The sequence below is a fragment of the Gallinula chloropus genome (genome assembly GCF_964237585.1).
Source record: "Gallinula chloropus genome assembly, chromosome: 1".
Classification (NCBI taxonomy): Eukaryota; Metazoa; Chordata; class Aves; order Gruiformes; family Rallidae; genus Gallinula; species Gallinula chloropus.
The window spans coordinates 207235936-207254652 of NC_140085.1; the positions used below are offsets into that span (position 1 = coordinate 207235936).

Below are 18717 nucleotides of genomic sequence, written 5' to 3' on the forward strand. Positions count from 1 at the left end.
TTGCTGTGCAGTGGATTGTTCAGTAAAGTATACTTTTATATAATAATATTAATAATGTTATAAATAATAATAAATTACAATGTATGGCACAGTTGCTCACCAGCAGCTGACTAATACCCAGCTAGTTTCCAAGTCATGATGTTCCCATGCCAATTTCCCCTAGCTTTATACATTGAAGGTGACATCATGCAGAATAGAATATGTGTTTGGGCCAGTTGCCCTGGCCATGTCCCATCCCAGTTTTGAAGTGTACCTCCTGTGGAGAGCTTATGCCTCCTTACTGGCAGGTCCTGGAAAGCTGAAGAGTCACCGAATCAGAGACTGGTTTGGGTTGAATAAGACCTCAAAGACTGTCTAGTTCCATCCCCCTGCCATGGGCAGGGACACCCTCCACTAGCCCAGGGTGCCCAAAGCCCCATCCAACGTGGCCTTGAACACTGCCAGGGAGGGGGCAGCCACAGCTTCTCTGGGCAGCCTGTGCCAGGGCCTCACCACCCTTTCAGTGAAGGATTTCTTTATCATATCTGATCTAAATCTCCCTTCCTTCAGTTTAAAGCCATTCCCCCTCATCCTATCACTCCATGCTCTTCTAAAAGGTCCCCCTCCAGCTTTCCTGTAGGCCCCTTCAGGAAATGGAAGGCTGCAATAAGGTCACCCTGGAGCCTTTTCTTCTCCAGGCTGAACAAGCCCAACTCTCTGAGCCTGTCTTCATAGGAGGGGTGTTCTGGCCATTTCATCATATTCATGACCTTCTTTGGACTTGCTCCAACAATCCAGTGTTCTTAAAAGTCATAAACTTAATTGTAAACTCTGCTTATCAACATCTAAAACATTAGTGTGTTAACATTTTCATACTAAATCCAAACCACAGACCTGCATCAGCTGCTAGGAAGAAAATTAACTATCCCATTCAAAACCAGGACAGTATTTCACTAGCAATTAAGATATTACTTGAAATTCAGAGCAATTCCTGTTGTTGCTAGAAACATTAGCAACTGGGTTTCAGAAGAGGTTTTTGATATGAAGTGTTGCCAAAACTTGCAGTTGCTGGGCTTTTGTGACAGGGGAAGATCTATGCTGAGGAAATTTGGGATGCTGGTTGTGCTGAGGTGAGCTGTATTCCCGTAGGTGAAGGAGGGTTGCCACCAAGCCTGCTTGAACCTCTTCGTTCCTGATGTTTGGTTTCATTAGTGTTAAACCTGAGAGCTACAGAAACTGCTTACACACAGCTATTTTTAGTTTATTAACTATTTTTAGAGACACTGATACACAATCTTAAAGGTATAGAATTTGGGCTAGTGTACAGCAATTTTTGAAAACAGTAGTTAAACATCCGTTTTAGTGAGAAATGTTATGGCATAACTGTAACTTCCTAACTGCACGTGACTTGGCAGTAGGAGCTCATGAAGCTATCAAGGGTTGGTAAGTAGTACAGGATGTAGTTACAGGGGGAAAATGTTTAATATATTATAAGATTTTATATCACATAACTTTTGCATAATAAAAATCTTATAAGTTCTTAGGTTTGTGCGTGACAGAGCTGTTATCTCACTCTGCATCTCTCAAAGTAACCTACCATGTTAAAATAACTTGTGCTTGCAACAGTGCCTTTTCAACTTAAGCCTACCATGTTAGTTCATTTTTTTTAACTTATATTATTTTTATATTATTTTATTTTTAGTGACCCTCTAAGATAAATTCTATCACTTCCTTGTGACTTTCTTTTGAAGGTTTATTTGGTGATGATCTTGGGAAAGGGGGACAAATGAAAAGCAACATGTGTCTTAAAAAGTGGAAAGTGTGTGATCTGTAAAAATTCTCTTTCACAGTTGCAGAAGTCATATTGTTACTGAGGGAAGCTATTGCTTTCCTACAACTTGGGTTAGTAGAAAAGTGGAAGTGAACTTCAGAGGGATTTTGAGTTTCCAGAGTTATTCTGAGAGAATACAAGTTGCTTTGACTGTTGTGGATAAAATTTACAATGGGATGACCCTGTGTGGTGGTTTAGCCCTGGCTGGAGGCCAGATGCCCACCAAAGTCAGTCTATTACTCCCCTTCTTAGTTGGACAGGAGAGAAAAATAGGTATTAAGAGGCTCAGGAGTCAAAATAAGGCCAGGGAGAGATTATTCTGTCAGCAATGACATGGGCAAAAGAGATTCAACACAAAGTGAAGATGGAAAACTGTCTAATTTATTACACTATACTACAAAGAACAGTGAAAACTGGAGTTGGGAGTGAGACCAAATTGTAAAACAAATGCAACCAGATCTTAAAACACTTTCCCCTCACCACTCCCTTCTTAGCAGACTTTAGTCAGAATTTTGTTCCCTTCTTCCCCCCACTCGCAGTGCAGGGGGGCAGGGACTGGGGAAAACGGGGTTCTCGGTAGCACCTTCCCCCCACCCCTCCATTCTAAGTGGATTTCCCTTTAGTCATGATTTCACTCCCTTCTTCCCCCTGCTCAAAGTACAGGGCAGCAGGGACTGGGAAAAAATGGGGTTCTCAGTTACTTCTTCATGAGCTGTTTTCCAGATCTTAAAACACCTCTAATCTCTGCCCCTGCTCCCTTCTGGGCAGACTTCACTCTAGTCATGGTTTCACTCCCTTCTTCCCCCCGATCACAGCACAGGGGGCAGGGACTGGGAGATGGGGGCTTCGGTCAGTCCCTTGCGAGTTGGTTTCCTTCTTGGCTGGGGAAGGGGGTGGGGGACATTCATTCCACACCCTCCCCCTGCTGCACCGTGGGGTCTCACCCACAGGAGACAGTCCTCCACGAACTTCTCCAACGTGAATCCTTTCCCACAGGGCTTTATCTTTTTATCACAATGTCTCTCAGTCCCAGTCCTCCATGGGGTTCCAATGCTCCCCCCAGCAAATCTGTTCCAACGCAAATATCTCTCATCTCTGTGTCTCTGATTCTCCTCATGGCTGCAAGTGCTGGCAAGGGCTTATTCCAACGTAGGGTCACAGCATCTTCTCTATGTCTCCACCTGCTCCATCCAGCATGGAGCCCCTCCACAGGCTACAGGTGGGGTCTCAGCCTTTTCCATGGGTTTCTCCAGAGGCTGCAAGGGACATCTTTCTTTCCCGCACCTGGGCCGCCTCCTCCCCCACCCTCTCCCGGCCTTGGTGTCTGCACAGCTCACTACATCTTTTCACTCTGTCCTCTGGTGGCAAAAATGCAGCTGCTTCTGGGTTGTTTTCTCCTATATGTGATTCTCAGAGGTGCTATGAATCTATCTCTGATTGGCTCAGCCCTGCTCAGAGTGACTTTGGCCTTGAATTGCCTGATGTTTACATTTTTGGGGCCTGGCAGAGCATTCCAGCAGCCATTTTCTGCAGCCCCTGGCCTCTCTCTCTCTCAGCACCCAGCTACGCAAAACTGTGACACCCTGTCATCAGTCTGAGCCACGGCAGTGTTTGTTGGACAGCTCAGGTTGGCACAATGCAGTTGTTTGGACCATGTCACAGTAGTCTGGTATTAAATTTTACAGCTGCAGATGAATATTCCAAACAGATTTTGTTACTGTAAAATCTGGAAGCTAGGTTTCTGCTGATAAAGTGAGTCAAGGTAAAAACAGACAGCATATTCCAATCAGAAAATCCCTTATGGAATGCCTAACAAGCTCCCTTGCTGCCGAAGCACTAAGTGAAGGCTCTTGGCTGTGCTGATGGAAAGCACTGACCCGTGTACATGGAAAAGCTGGAGAGTTGGTTTTTGTGGTATTCTACAAGTGGGAGAGTCTGATTTGTGTAAACCTAGTTTACAGTCAGTGCTTCTCGAATGCGTATCTTCTGGAAGGACTTCAATTTTTTTAACTTGTTAAATGGATTTTAATACATCTGGCAGTGTTATTGTACTTGGAAAAGTTCAAAGACAGAACTACGCTGTGGAAGAGATTGTATGTTTATTTTCCCTCTCTCTGTAGAGGGAGAACACTGATACTGATACAGTAATGGCATTTGTATTTTGAGTTGTGCTGAATCTTGAGGTTTTTCACGTATGGAGAACTAATACCTAGCATCATAAAGAATAGCAAGTGGAAAACTGCATTGTTTGACTACAGTGGTGCTTGTTAACTTGTAGTTCTTCAATGTTAATTCCATTGCTGTGTTTTTGAAGAGGTTTGAGACAGTTCTTTAAAGACAGCACTGGCTGTTGCAGATAACAGGTGATGACAATTTAAGGTGCCGAGATTGTGAGCATTGCTAGAAGAAAGTTTATAAAGGTGATTATTAACCTGAAAGAATTATCAACTTTAAAAAGATTTAAGGACACGCAGAAAGTGACTGGATGGAAGTGAGAGGAGAAAGGGATGAGGTAGGATCTAGTATCAGGATATAGCAGGATAAACTGAAGATGTATAAAAGTTGAGTTGAATAATATAATAAAAGGTTCTTAAGCAGAAGACAAGGAATTGAGATGCACAGCCTCTGTTACTCAGGGAGGATGGGGTCTATTTTAATCATAATCCAAGAAGGACCCAAAATTGGATGCTCTGAGTCTGTTTTCCTAAGATACTGATGTTCATTGATTGCAAAGCTAGAGACAATGGATATAGGAATGTGGCTGTGGAAGAGGTGGCTTTTCCATTCAATTGAATACAGGGGAAGACAGTAGAAGGCAGCAGAAAGATGTGGATGCAACACAGTTCCAGAAGACATTGCTTGTGATGCTACAGGCTTGATACTACAGGAGAACAGTTGAGGTTATTACAGGATGAGAAAGCAGCAAGTCTTGTACGTAGCTTGAAGGAGATCTAGTAAGCACAACCTGTCAGAGGTAGAGAACTAAGTGCTTTGAGAATGAAACAATTACTTTCTGTAAAAGATGTTATTCTCTGGGGTAGAGACAGGTGTTGAAGACTTGGGAAGTGTTTCTAGTTCAGCATTCCTTTTTTTCACAGCTGCTTGAAGTGTCAATGCCCTGAACTTCCTGAAATTCAGGTAGACTGGTAGAGTAAGATCAGGTTCTTAGTAGCTTGCTTGTGCTGAAACAGCCAGGTGAATCATGTTTCCTACCATGGGTGGCTCTTTGAGGCTGGCCCTAGCAGTTCTTGGGACTGCCAAGAGAAAGGAAGTTCTCTTGAGATGGAACATGCCAGAAATAAAAGGTTTGGAGGAACTTCTGTGTGTTGTCCTGTCAGTAAGCCTGTTTCATTTGTTTGGATGCTTATCCTCCTACACAGTTTATCTGGGAAATGAAAGTTCAGGGCTGTTAAAAGTGGTGGGTTTTGTGTTAGGTTTTGACTGGAAGCCAGAATTCTGAGTGCAATTAAGGATATGTTATGTGTATTTAGCAGATACTTGGCTACTTCTTTTTTTGCCTGGTTCAATTTTGAGTTGGAAATATTTTGTCTGAAAATGCTCTTTAATGGTCTCTCTGAGGTAGTTGACTTGTGGGATGGTCTTCTGTTAGAACTTTGCTAAAGAACATAACAGATGACTTGCGTAGCTTGAATCTGCTGACCTGTGTGGCTTCAACCAAATGACTTGCACTTCTGGTTTTCTTTGAAATTATTAAGAGCTATTTTCTCTTAGAATCAGTTAAGGCACCAGAGATTTCTGTCTGGTCACACTGTAACTTATGTGTCTGGTGTTACAGCAGAAATGCTGGAGAGTTTAGGATTTTACTCATTTGTTCAAAATGTTGATGCTTAGGTGGTGCTTACACTAATGAACTGTCAATCCTCAGGGGAGTCAGGTGGCCAAACCCTCAGGGTTTTAGTGTTGGTGTTGGAAAGATCAGACAACCAGTGCTTTCTGCATCACTCATCCACGGTGTGCTGTCAGTTAAAGCCCACTCCTTCACACGTGCCAAGCCAGCATGGATGCTACTGCTCTGGTGATTTGGGATTTCTGTTGGGCACTTGAACACCAAGTTGTTTGACCTCAGAGTCTGTTTTACCAAAAGTTGAGTACCTTTTTCCATACTTCCAGGAAAGTCTTCCCATTCCAATCAAAACCATAATAAAAATTTACATCCTGGATACGTACAGAGTACCAAGGACCTGTTTAGAACACATCCTGTAAAAAGCAAAGGCATTTTGTTTTCCCTTTATTTGAAGTGATGAGATCTTGAGGCTACCAGATGCTCCCTGGATAGGTGGATTATTTCAAAGACACAAAGTATCAGACAAATCTGAAGATTTTTTTGTCATGATCTTGCAGATTGAAAACCCTGTACTTTTTGTTTTAGAAGTCTGTGGGGTTCTAAAAATCTTCTTTCAACATCAGAAGTTTTATAAAGACGGATTTTCTATCTTCTGTAGAGGTCTCCTTCAGCAAGAAGCCCTGCAGTCAGTGATTTATATAAAAAAAATCACTCTGCTTTTCGGGCATTTTGTCTTAAGGGCAGGAATTTTGGACTTCTTGTTTCTCCTTACTTAACGTTCACTGCTCATTATTTTCTGTGAGTCACAGAGGGAGATGTTTGACTGTAGAATGGCAAATTTCATACCTGGTAACTTTTCTTAATCGAACAGTGGTGTCATCTTCAATTTTACTCCCTATAGTTTAGGAGCCAAGAAAAATGTCAACTTTGTCCATTCCTTTTTGTCGACTGTTTAGCCAGCAGCATGCAGCTTACCTGTGTGGTAATGGAGTGTGCTGCTACTCATCTGTAGTCTTGAAAGGCTGGTGCAGCATTGAATGCCTCTTGTAAGGCACAGCAGGAGAGGAGGAGGATACATTGTGGTGCTGAGCTATATCTGGAATTGTAAAGAAATGGAAAGAATCTGATGTCCCATACGATAATGAGAGAGCCAGCAGGAAAGAACACTGGCAAGAAATTTTCAGTGTGTTAATGGGTACTTTTAACTAAAAGTTTGCACACTGATGTCTTCAGGATTATTGTTTCCTTCAGAGCAGTGTATTTAATATCAAATTAGTTGCACTGTACCGACAATTGCTCGATTTCTCACTTTCCTTTTGCACTGCCTGTCTTGTGTGTTAGTAATTTTCTTTATTCTGCTGTTAAAGAATCAGACACATAACTAAAACCAGAGTAGAAAACCAGTTATTACACCCAGTGTCTTGCTTGTATTCTGTAATTGTCTGGTTTTGACATTGCTAGCCAATCTAGTTTGTTAGCACAGCTTGTAGTGCTGCAAGTGAAAACTCTTGGGCTTGGAAGATGCAATCTGCTGCAGTGTCCACTTGTGTTCTTGTGCTTTCAGTGATTTTAAAACAGTATCTCAGTTTTACACATATGAAATTCTACCCTGATAGTCAACAGCGCAAATCGCTTAATTAAAATCACTGAGTACATTATAATTAAAGTATTTCTATATTCTGTATGCCAGAGGAGGTTTGTTGCATACTGAGGTTCATAGCTTAGGAGAAGCACAGGAGTCTGTCTCTGTCAGATTATATGGCCTAGCAGAGTGGGCACTCAGAAGACCTGATTTCTGTACTTGGTACTGTGATGTTTGGGACATCATAAAAACTGGTGCAGTACCTTAGATTAAAGGTCTGTGTAGATGTTACCTTGTCCCTCCACTGTTCAATGTAGACAGTTACTTCATCTTCTCATGCTGTTCTCTTCTGTAAAATTAGCACAATTACAGAGCTATATGGTGTATTATTTCGGTATCAGCTGAATAGACAGTAGATTTGAGGTAGTTTAAATACATTATATTCTCAAAATAGCCTTTGTAATAGCTTCAGTATTCATCTTTTAATGCATTTAATACGTTAGAATGTCTTTTCTAATTTGCTTGAGAGAGGATCAGGTTTTTGGAGACTATAGCTCACATAGTCACTTAAAATGATGACTGCATAGAAAATTCAATTACAAAAAAACCCAACACACCTGATGTGAAAAGAAAAAAAATTAATTCACTGCATACAAATCCTACACAAATTTCATATGTAACTCCTATCATTGCATAATGGTTTTCAGTACTGATCACCACTTACCTCATAGTTGTGTTTTTTAAGAAGCTTCTCAGTTCTTGGGTCATCTTATACCTCATAGTGTTCTCAAAAATTAATGAGTTGTCTTAAGCGGTTTGCTGTGTTAATATGAATGAAAGCAGTAATAGAAATGAGTTGATCCTTGAAGATAGGTATTGTTTTAGTGGCTAATGTTGTCTAGCTTAAAATTTCTGCTTGGCATTGTGTAGATATCTGGCATGAGGATGTATAACTGAGCAACGTAATTCCAAGTTAACGCTTTTGCATGGGGCTGTGTGAAAAGAAAAATTATGTATTTTTTTTTTGACTGCTTATTTGGGGGTTTGATAAGCACAAATGCAAGTGTAGTGTTTTGAAAAAGTTGCAGATATCACATGAAACCATAGAGTTGTGCAGGAAAAAGTATTCAGGTAAAAATGTCTTTAATTGTAGTCTGTTATGCAACCTGAATTTTTCTGAAGCCCCAATTGCTAGCTGTTGTTGTATTCATTTAATTTTCAATATTTAACTCTTAACTGTGATATCTCTCTGTAAAAATTACTCTGTTCCTAATGTTTAAAATCTGTTTCCAGGCTGCAAGCTGCTATATAAACAAGACTTTGCAAGACGGTTAGGACTGAGATGTGTTACTTGTAATTACTGCTCACAGCTGTGCAAAAAGGGAGCAACTAAGGAACTTGATGGTGTAGTGAGAGATTTCTGCAGTGAAGAGTGCTGTAAAAAATTTCAGGACTGGTACTACAAGGCAAGTAACTCAGAATTTTTGATGAGAGCTCCACAGTTAAAAAAAACAAAAATGCACATGTGAGGATATCTCAAGGACTGTGCAGCAAATACGTCTTACTTCAGCAGAGCATTTGCTAGACAATAAGCAAATGTATGTAATTTCATCATTTGAGTTTTCTTAGATCTTAGAGCAGCATTTCTACCATCAGATTGATTAACTTGTTTGGTGAGGAAGTGTTGAGCTACAGAAAAACAAGGAACTACTATTGTATATTTGTTACTTTACAATTCCATCTTTTTCTCCTCAATTGCTACTATATTTTTCTTGTCAAAGCTTCATAAATGTGTATTCAGAATGTTGAAAACACTGTTAATAGCAACTGGATGATACCTTGATTTAAGTGACAATGAACTAGGTTAGCGGAGTTTTTCTTGTTCCTGTTTTTGCCTCCTTTTTTGCCTTTTCCCTTCTCCCCCAGTTTGAACTGCAGAGGCTTTGATTGTTCAGTATTTCCCAGTGGAAAGGATGCCAAAGGGAAAAGCAAGACCAAATGGATCTCTAATAAAAGTTTAAATCAAACAGATGGCATCTATTCCTAAATCTCTGGAAGCTTAACTACCTTGTGAAGCACAACCAGCAAAGAGTTCACATTAAGAGGGCTTTTTTTGTTTCATTTTTTTGAAAGAAATAAAGGTGAATTTGAAGCTGGGTTTAGCCTGCGCTTAGTGCCATGGATAAAATATTTGATCTCTGGTGTGAACAACCTGGAAAGCTACACTGATAATGTCAGAACAAGAACTACACTTATGGATGCAATTGTACAAAATTCATCACCTTACCAAACTCTGTACACAGTCTGGAAGGCAGTAAAAAGCCTGAAATGTTTAGAGATCTAGATACAAGTCCTGTAATTCAAGATGATCTACCTACTATTAAAGAACTGAATCTGAAGACATATCTGATATTTTGAAATGGCTGGTTGCAGAAGTATTAGAGCCAAACTCTGTGAAGTCTTTCTTTTGGATAATGTACGCAGGGTCCTGTTAGATATTCCTGAAAGAGAACTGCTGAAGACCAGAATGTTCCTTCCAACTCATGTGAAAATAGGGTGACAAAGCTTGACTGCCAAGTTCTTAAAACTTACTAAACGTTAACTTCATAGAGTAATACTTAATCTCTATGCCATAAAACTTGGGGAATGGGGTGAAATAGATCCCTGCATAAAAAGTGCCTTCTCATAGAGTGCCTAATAAAGCTTTGGCGTGCTTTACAAATCTCTTGGTGATTCAAGAAAGAATATGGGCAGGGGGATGGTGTGTGTAGCAAACTAATTGCATATATATAGACTTATACAGAAGCTTGTACCTCTCATTCAGGTTTGAGAAACACTTGAAAACCGACTTGAGGTTGGTTATTTTTCTGATCTGTGGGAGAAGACAGTAACTTAACTGGCCCATTAAGTCTGCTTAAGAAATGCTGGTGGTACTGTGGTACAGGAGAGTTAGACACGATGCCGTGAAAAGGCAATGTAATCCAAACAGACATGCTGGTAACTAGTGAATTTTGGTTCTTTTGATGATATTGAAGTGTTAGATGGTTTTGCTTTTTGAATCTTATGCTTGCTAATGGAAGTACCATTACATGATACTGAATTGTTGGTTATTTTTTTCCAAATGTTTCTTAAAGCCTTTCCCTAATTCAGTTCTGGTTATAAAAGTTTGGGATTTATTACATGGGGAACACACGTAATAGGTTTTGGGAAGTCATGTGTTTTGCTAAAATTGTTCTCTCCCACACCCTTTACATCCTTGCTGGTAACTTCTCCCTCATTATAAAGGTCACTCCAGATATCTCAGATTTGGTAGTATGTTCTTAGCTAATGTTCTGACCTAGCCATAAATAGATAATGATCAAAATATAGGAAGACAGAATAGATACTGATCCCTCCCCGAATTTGTACTTCATATGCTGTTTTGTCTATTAGCTACTCAAAAGAATAGTTACATATGTATGAGCTTTGTCTCATTAATGCAATGTCCAGTGTTATTTTTGAGTTTTAATGGATGTATACATGAAGAGAAATAAGTAGTAATTACCTAGTAATGTTTTAACACCAGCATTCTGTTCATTAAACAAATGTTTGTCTCCATCTTCTTTGTCTACTTTTTTTTATGGACACATCTTTCTCATGTAGTGTTATCTGGAAAACATCTTCACTTCTAAAAATCATTAAGGATTATGAGAGAGCTTCCCTGAATGACAGAATTCTCTTCTCATAAAGCCAGAAACAAGAGTAGAAGCACAACAGACTGTTACCTAGAAGTATTAGAAGCACATCAGACTTAGGTAGAAGTGTTCCTCAAACCCAGTAGAAGGGTTTGAAACGTGGGAGAATAGTTTGGTCCAGATCATCTGTTGGGTGATAGCTGCAGTTACCAGATGGTGCTGAGTTCTGAGGAAATTTCTACTCTGTGTTGTCTGCACACCTCTAAAATGAGAGAGAAAACTTTCAGTGTTTTGAGGTTAGCTCCCTGTTATTAAAGCTCCTTCTGTAAACTTGAGTTGCATGCCATGGTTTGGATGTTGATCTGAAAAATACCTGGGAAATTTGAATATAAATATTTTAGTAGCCCGATGTTTGATGACAGTTTCAATCATTTGATGCTCTTTATACTAGAGCATTGAAAGTACCTTGAAAAAGAATATACAGTTCTGAGAACAGAAGTCTATTCCTTTAAATACACACTGTGAAACACTGCTGAAAATACTGGAGCTGAAGTGCGCTCACAGGTCATTCGGGGCTACGGTGGAGTATTGATTAGAATGTGTGGTGATGGCTGCGTACTCAGTGGAGGTCAGGTGTCTTTAGCAAAGACTGAGTAGGAGGTGGGCAACTACAGTCCAAGGCATAGAAAAATTGTTGTGGCTGCTGAGCTCAGATAGCAATGTCAGCAGTGCTGAAACTCGAAACGACAGCGCCAGCATTAATCTTAATGGCAGAGGCAGCAAGACAACCTTGGGGAATTTCTCTTGTCTGAATTCAGCCATTGTGTAGTTAGGCATCTCCGTTTCGAGCAGGTACTGTTTCAGAACTGTTGACCTTCTCTTCTCTTCCAATCACTCATGCTCTGGAAACATCTCTCGTTTCTTACTCGCTGTGGATTGAACTCAGAATAGATGGCTGAGATTAGGTCAAATTAGTACCAGTCCAAATCATCAGAGAACATTAGGAACAGGTCACTGCAGGATAAAAAACGTAAGTAAAAGCTCCACATGTGAAAACTTTGTTTTTTAAACCAAGTTTGGGGCAAACATCAGTGATTTATACAAGGCTCTATGCCCATTTGAACGTGTTGAAGTTGGACCTGGGAAAAGAACTGGATCCAAAGCAGTCATGAAGTGGTAAAGAATTAGAGTATAAAGTATAGATGGACTTTATGGAAACACAGAGAGAGAGCAAACTTGAAGGTAGGTGTTTTAGAGAATGAAATAACGTGTAGTGCCAGTGTCCCAAATAAAACCAAATGGAAAGAGGGAGGAAGGAGGAAAGGAGCAGAAAATCGTGAATTCACAATTCTGCTTTCTGTTAATGATCAGTGTGGTGGGGAGAGCAAGAAGGTGGTGAGAAGCTCCAGTGCAGGGAAGGGTGCATCATACTGACTGCAAGCAGAGTTACAGAAATAATGGAATTATGGTGTGGTAAATAGGATTGTTTAGGTTGGAAAATATCTTTAACATCATTGAGTCCAACCATAAACCTAGCACTGCCAAGTCCACCACGTGTAGGGTTGAGTACTGAAGCATCCTTGTGAAAGGAGCTTGGGCTGACTAAGGAGTAATAATTTCTGTGTGGAAGCCCTTAGTAGGAGCCCAGGAGAGACAGTAATACACTTACTCAAAGGCATAAATGAAAGAGCAGAACCTGGAGAGGAAGGAAACAATTGCAGGAAGGCTGCAGTTTGCTGCATTTGACAAGATTTATCACCTTTTTCTTGCTTTGATGGAGAGAGAAAATTGAGCAGAAAGTGCTGCTTTGGTAGTCAGCAGAGCGCTAGCAGGTCAGAATAGGTGGGATTTTCTGTTCCTGGGTCAGCTGTCATTCTCAATAGTGTTAGGTGGGCTTGAGATTTAAAATTTGACTGTCCTGCTGGTATTTCTGCCTTCTGATGGCTTTGGAAGCTGCATTTGCATCAAAGGTGTGAATTCACAGTTGCTCTGAACTGGTAAATGTAGGCTCTTTTGGCAACACTCCACACTTCTTCATCTTCCCTGCACCCTCCGGAGAAAAAACCTTCCTCTTTTGTCCCTGTGAGAACGTCTCTGCTGCAAAATGAGCTGTGGGTCAGACCAGCAGAAGATTGAGGGAGTGCTGCTGGGTCTCTGTGTGTAGCACTGCTGCTGACACGGGCGCAGAGCAGGGGAAGGGGCACTTGTCTTGCCAGGGAGGGCGGGGGCAGCCCAAAGCCACAGCTTCAACTGCACCCAGGCCCACTAACACATCTAAAGGGGATGTTGTGGAATATTTTTAAGCTGGTTATACTGTTAGAATCAAGTGTGTCTCTATTGTCTTGAATATTCGAAAACTGCAGCTGAGCGCTGAGCTTCCTGCGTTCCCAGAGGGTGGTGCCAGACTCTCCAAGTGCAGAAAAGGAGCTCAACATTTAAATACTTTTTAAAATTTGAACTAATTGGCCTGTTGATATTTTTTTTGGAGTTGCAATAACTGCAGTTGGATCATTTATATTAGTTTTTTTTAGCCATCAGAGCCTTGTGCATAACTGCAATGTTGTGTATGGTTTTACGTATTAATGTTTTATGTTGCATATTGTCATAACTTCCCTCTTCCTCTCCTGGCTGTATTACTAGGTTGGCTTATTTTGGATTCCTGAGCATCCATAAAGGCTCTGTGCTTTATAAAGACAGCTTTAGGATGGAGGTTGTAAACAATATCAAGCGGTAGTGCAAACATTTCTTTGCTTACTGAAAATCTGAAACTGGAGCCTCTGCTGTGCAGATAATAATTTATAGTGTGGCTAATTAGATTCAGTGGAATCTATTTTGAAGAAAAACAATGTCTTAGTGATGCCTCCTGAAATTAGTATATAGGCTAGTGAAAGGTGTGTTACTTAATGTTTAGCTAGGGGTATGAAAGAGCAAAGGTCTGAGTTTCAAGTTACGTGATAGGTAGATTTTGTGGAAAGCTCCTTAGTTTGAGAGCTGTTGTCTATAAATCCTAGGAAAAATTTTGATTGGCTAAATAATTGGAATCTAAAATGATTGTCAGAGTACTAAGGAAACATAAAAGTTACGTATGCTAAAAGGGTTCTGATTTGATACCTAGAGAAGTGATTCTGTTTGTGAATTAAAAATAACCACCCAAACTTTTTGTTTTGGGGAAAAAACCCCAAGTTTATTTGTCCTTGTTCAGGAGGATCTTTAAGGAGTCTCACTTGCTTTCTGCTCGTTTCGCAGAATGCTTCAGTGGAATTAATTACAATTGATGCCATAAAACTAATTTTTTGCTGTCTAGAAATGAGCAATTTTTAAAGACATAGTAAAACAAAGCAGAATTGTTCTGAGTGTTAATACCCAGCAAACAATTGAGAATAGTGACAGATGTGCCTGTATTCATTCACCAGTTAGTAATGTAAACTCATAGAGCCTACATGAGCGAGACATAACTGTGTAGTGGTAACGATTCTTCAGTCCTCTTAAAAACAGAAGCTTTTAAAAAGTAGAAAAAAAACCCTATTTTTCCAAGTCTTGTTCAAAAATGTCCAAATCTTCCTTTGCATTAAGGCTGCCCGGTGTGACTGTTGTAAGTCGCAAGGAACCCTCAAAGAGAAAGTGCAGTGGCGTGGAGAAATGAAACACTTCTGTGATCAGCACTGTTTGCTGCGTTTCTACTGTCAGCAAAACGAACCCAATCTGGCAACCCAGAAAGGACCAGAGAACCTACACTATGGTACGTGCTGCTTCGTGGCTGCTGAGCAGCAAACAAGATGCTTCCTTTAAATGAAAAATGTGAAGTTGCATGAATTATTGATTTGTTGTAATAAACCGTGCTTGGGATTACCCTTCTTATTATAGAGGCACCATGGAGCTGCTTGCTGGCTTTTATCTTAGCTCTTTATTTTATTGCTTTTTCAAGCACTGAAACGTTGTCAGGTAATCAAACAGCTTTGCAATCGCTTTTTTAAAAACAAATCTTTTCAGGTTCGGTGTAATTTCAGTGTTGCATCTTTATGGGGACAGCAGAAGTTTGTCTCTCGCGCTCTGGTTTGTCATTACTTGCTCTGTGGAAACACTTCTCAAAATGGGTTTTGGTCACAAAGAACAGATCAATGCACTAAGAATGAAAAAAATGGAATTAAAAGGAAATAAATTAAATTGAAACTAAATGATAATGGAATTAAAGTATCTAGATAACAGGAAGACATTGGATTTTTTGTTGTTGGCAACAGGTACCATGTACATTTACTGATGGGGACCGAATGCGTGTTTGTTTATGTGGTTTATTTGGCAAGTCAGGCAAAGTTTAAATAAATCAGGTTTTTAATTAATTGTAGCAACACAGCTTCTCTGCACAGCTGTTTCCACATTTAAACATCTTGGTATTTATTTATTTTTCTGAGAGACTATATTCTCATTTGGACAGAGCATTGATGTAGCATTTACCTTTGTATAAGGTTCAGTGCCAGAGTAGTAAGGTGCCAGTGAGTGACAAGTCTTGTATGCACTTCTCTCCCTAAGTAATCAGGGCTGTTAATTTAATATTATCCTGCAGGTAGATGTTGTCTGAGTTGCTGATTGAAATTTGCTTTCATTCTGAAAATGCAAAAAAGTTTTCTAAAAATGTTTTCTTACATTTTTAGATCAGGGCTGTCAAACCCCCCGAACAAAAATAACAGTAAGTACATATATTTAACATACCTACAACATAATTATGTGTATATAAAATGTGAAATCCTGGTGGCTTAGAAGGGATGCTGTTAAAAAAATAGTGTCTTTGAACGGTGCGAAGCTAAATTTATTGAGGCTTTTTTAGTCTTTTCAAAATTTAATCTTTCCAGTGTGTTCTGGGAAACCAAATCATCAGCAATCCATTTTACATCTGTAGGGCATGGAAGTGTTGCTTAAAAGTTAATCCGCAGCCTATGTGTACCTTAGTCACAAGTTTAGACTGAAGAGGTGGATTTACTGAGTGTAGAAAGGGAAGAGAATTTCACGGGTAGCTTAGAATATTAAGGGTGCATCTCAGCTTTGAAAAGCTGAAAATAAACCCTCAGATCTTCAGTTGTAATTCCCAGTCTGATTGACTTCGCTGCAGGTAACCAAATAGAGAAGCATAACCCTCTGCAGGATTGCTGCCTGGGAGGGTTGGGATCATGAGTGGAGCAGCAGCCTTAAGTCTGATTTTCAGGCTTTTTTGGCTTGTTAAAAGTATTATTAATAATAATTTTTACAGTTAATGTATTTTATTTGAAACTGAGTTTTGTTTTGATTTGTTTGTCGCATGGAAGGTCTCAGCAGTGCCTATTTTTCCATGGAAAAAATTGACTCGCCTTTTTAATGCAAATTGACACCTGTAAGGTAAAACTTAGATTTAAGTGAAAGTATTTTGATGGTGTTACAAAATACATTAATGAAAAAGGCAGCAAGGTTTCTCAGGTAACTAGAGTCTCATATTTTATGTTTGATAGCTTCCAGTGATGTTAATTCAGCCCATACAATTTTAAAGATCATATAAAAGCTGCTTATGATAAAGCTTTTTTAAAATACATTTTGGAAAGCATATGCTGTTCTTCGAACTTGGCTTTCTTTTCATATTTAAAAGGAAATGTGGAGCTGGTCTTACTGCATCTGACCAAAGAGAAGTGCCAGCCTGTTTCTTAAATCAAGTTCCAAAACAGGTGCCAGTGAACAAAGCCCATGTCTGGCACAAGAGGGGCTTTACCTGTTGGCTGTAAGGATGCAGTTTGAGCATTCCCTGATGTTCCCAGGTGTTGGTTGTTAGTATCCTAGGGCCAGCAGAGGGAGCTCCAAGTTCATGATGCGCATACTTTGCAGTCAAAAAGTGTTTAGAGGTACTATTTTCTCTAGAAATAAGGGTGGTTTTTAAAAACGTGATCTTTGGATCACAGCATAATTCAAGAAGGTTAGCCCTTGAGCCAAAAATTTGATATTCTACTTACAGTGAATTCTTTTTACAGCTAAAAGTATCTTTTCAGTTATGTAAGAGTTTAAATTGCACTTTAAAATTGCACTTTTTAAATTGCACAATAAAAAAATATAATATCTTAAGAGTATCTGAAATCTAAAAAAGAAAAAGGAGCTATAAGGTATTAGCCCTGATGGAGCAAAATACAACTGTTACCTTCCTGGTCATGACAGCTCATTACTAGAAATGCAGGATTATAGTTGGTGCTGTTGCACTATCTTGTTGTGAGCTTCTCTTTGGTATCTCCTATATGGGAAGTATTGACTGATACCTTAAATCAAGAGCTTTGTGCTGAAGTCAGTGTGATGCAGCAGCACTTTCTCTTTTATTTGCCTCTCTGTAGGGCTCAGCACCACCACCTTCTCCAACACCAAACAGAGAAATGAAGAACAAGGCAGTTCTTTGCAAGCCTTTGACAATGACGAAAGCCACCTACTGTAAACCTCATATGCAGACAAAGTCTTGCCAGACAGGTAACTCTTGAACTCTACTGCAGCTGCTCATTTCTTCATTGCAGATTTTTGTTAACTGTTACTGCCTTGGAACATATTGCAAATACTCTGATTTTTTTTCCCTAAACTGCAGGTGTAAAATATATTTAAGTACCTGGCAGTGTTTGCCTTTTTCTTTTTTCTTTTAATAGAAGATGATTGGAAAAAAGAGTATGTCCCAGTGCCTATTCCTGTACCTGTCTATGTTCCGGTGCCTATGAACATGTATAGTCAAAATATTCCTGTTCCTACAACGATTCCTATTCCTGTAAGTGAGATTTTAGCTTCATTTATAATTAGCATCAATTCAAATGCATGTGTGGGACTGCTTTTTGGTGTTGACTGCTGTCAGTCTGGTCCATTTAAAGGATTGCAGCTTGTGGCACTGCTATTTCTTGAAAAAGCATTTGAAATCTGACAGTAGCATTTAATTTCTTGATCATTCCTTAGGTCCTATCTGTCTGCTTTTCCATGGGAAAATCTTGTGCTGCTGAAATTTTTAGGAATAGTTCTGAAAGATGCTGAGTTTGCTGAATAAGGGTTAAGCAGCAAGATATGTTTGGGTAGCAGGGAAACTGAAAGGTTTTGTTGGGGAAGGGTGGTTGTGTGGGATAAACAGAAGGAAGAATCACAGAATCACACAGAACCACAGGATGTTAGGAGTTAGAAGGGACCTCGAAAGATCATCTAGTCCAACCCTCTGCCAGAGCAGGATCACCCAGACTAAATCGGCACACATCCAGGTGGGGTTTGAATGTCTCCAGAGAAGGAGACTCCACAACCCCCCCTGGGCAGCCTGTTCCAGTACTCCATCACCCTGAGACTGAAAAAGTTCCTCCTTATATTCACATGGAACTTCCTATGCTCCAGCTTACACCCCTTGCCCCTTGTCCTATCACTGGCCATCGCTGAGAAGAGTCTGGCTCCATCCTCCTGACTCTCACCCTTTACGTAATTATAAATATTAACAAAGTCACCCCTCAGTCTCCTCTTCTCCATGCTAAAGAGGCTCAGCTCTCTCAGCCTGTACTCACAAGGAAGATGTTCCACTCTCTTAATCACTTTAGTGGCCCTGTGCTGGACTCCTTCAAGGAGTTCTGTGTCCTTTTTGATCTGAGGGGCCCAGAACTGGACACAATATTCTAGGTGTGGTCTCACCAGGGCAGAGTAGAGGGGGAGAAGGACCTCTCTTGACCTACTAAAAGAAAAGCAGAAAAAACCTGAACCTTATTCCAGCAAAACAAAGTCCAAGTTAAATTTGTTACTGCTTATGTAGCAAATCTCATCGAAATGGTGGAACTGAATCCTGCATGCTGAAAATTTTGTGCCACAAGCAAATGACTAAAAGAGGATGTTGATT

At 40.0% G+C, this 18717-nt stretch overlaps 1 protein-coding gene across 1 annotated transcript in view; it reads left to right on the forward strand.

Moving 5' to 3' along the window:
• The window catches only part of ZMYM2 (zinc finger MYM-type containing 2), a 95638-nt gene that overhangs the window by 60486 nt on the left and 16435 nt on the right, over positions 1-18717 (forward strand). Inside the window, exons 12-16 of the mRNA XM_084262831.1 lie at positions 8491-8663; positions 14445-14610; positions 15521-15555; positions 17210-17339; positions 17510-17625. Coding sequence (XP_084118957.1) covers positions 8491-8663; positions 14445-14610; positions 15521-15555; positions 17210-17339; positions 17510-17625 — 620 coding nt within the window. The remainder of the gene's footprint in view (positions 1-8490; positions 8664-14444; positions 14611-15520; positions 15556-17209; positions 17340-17509; positions 17626-18717) is intronic.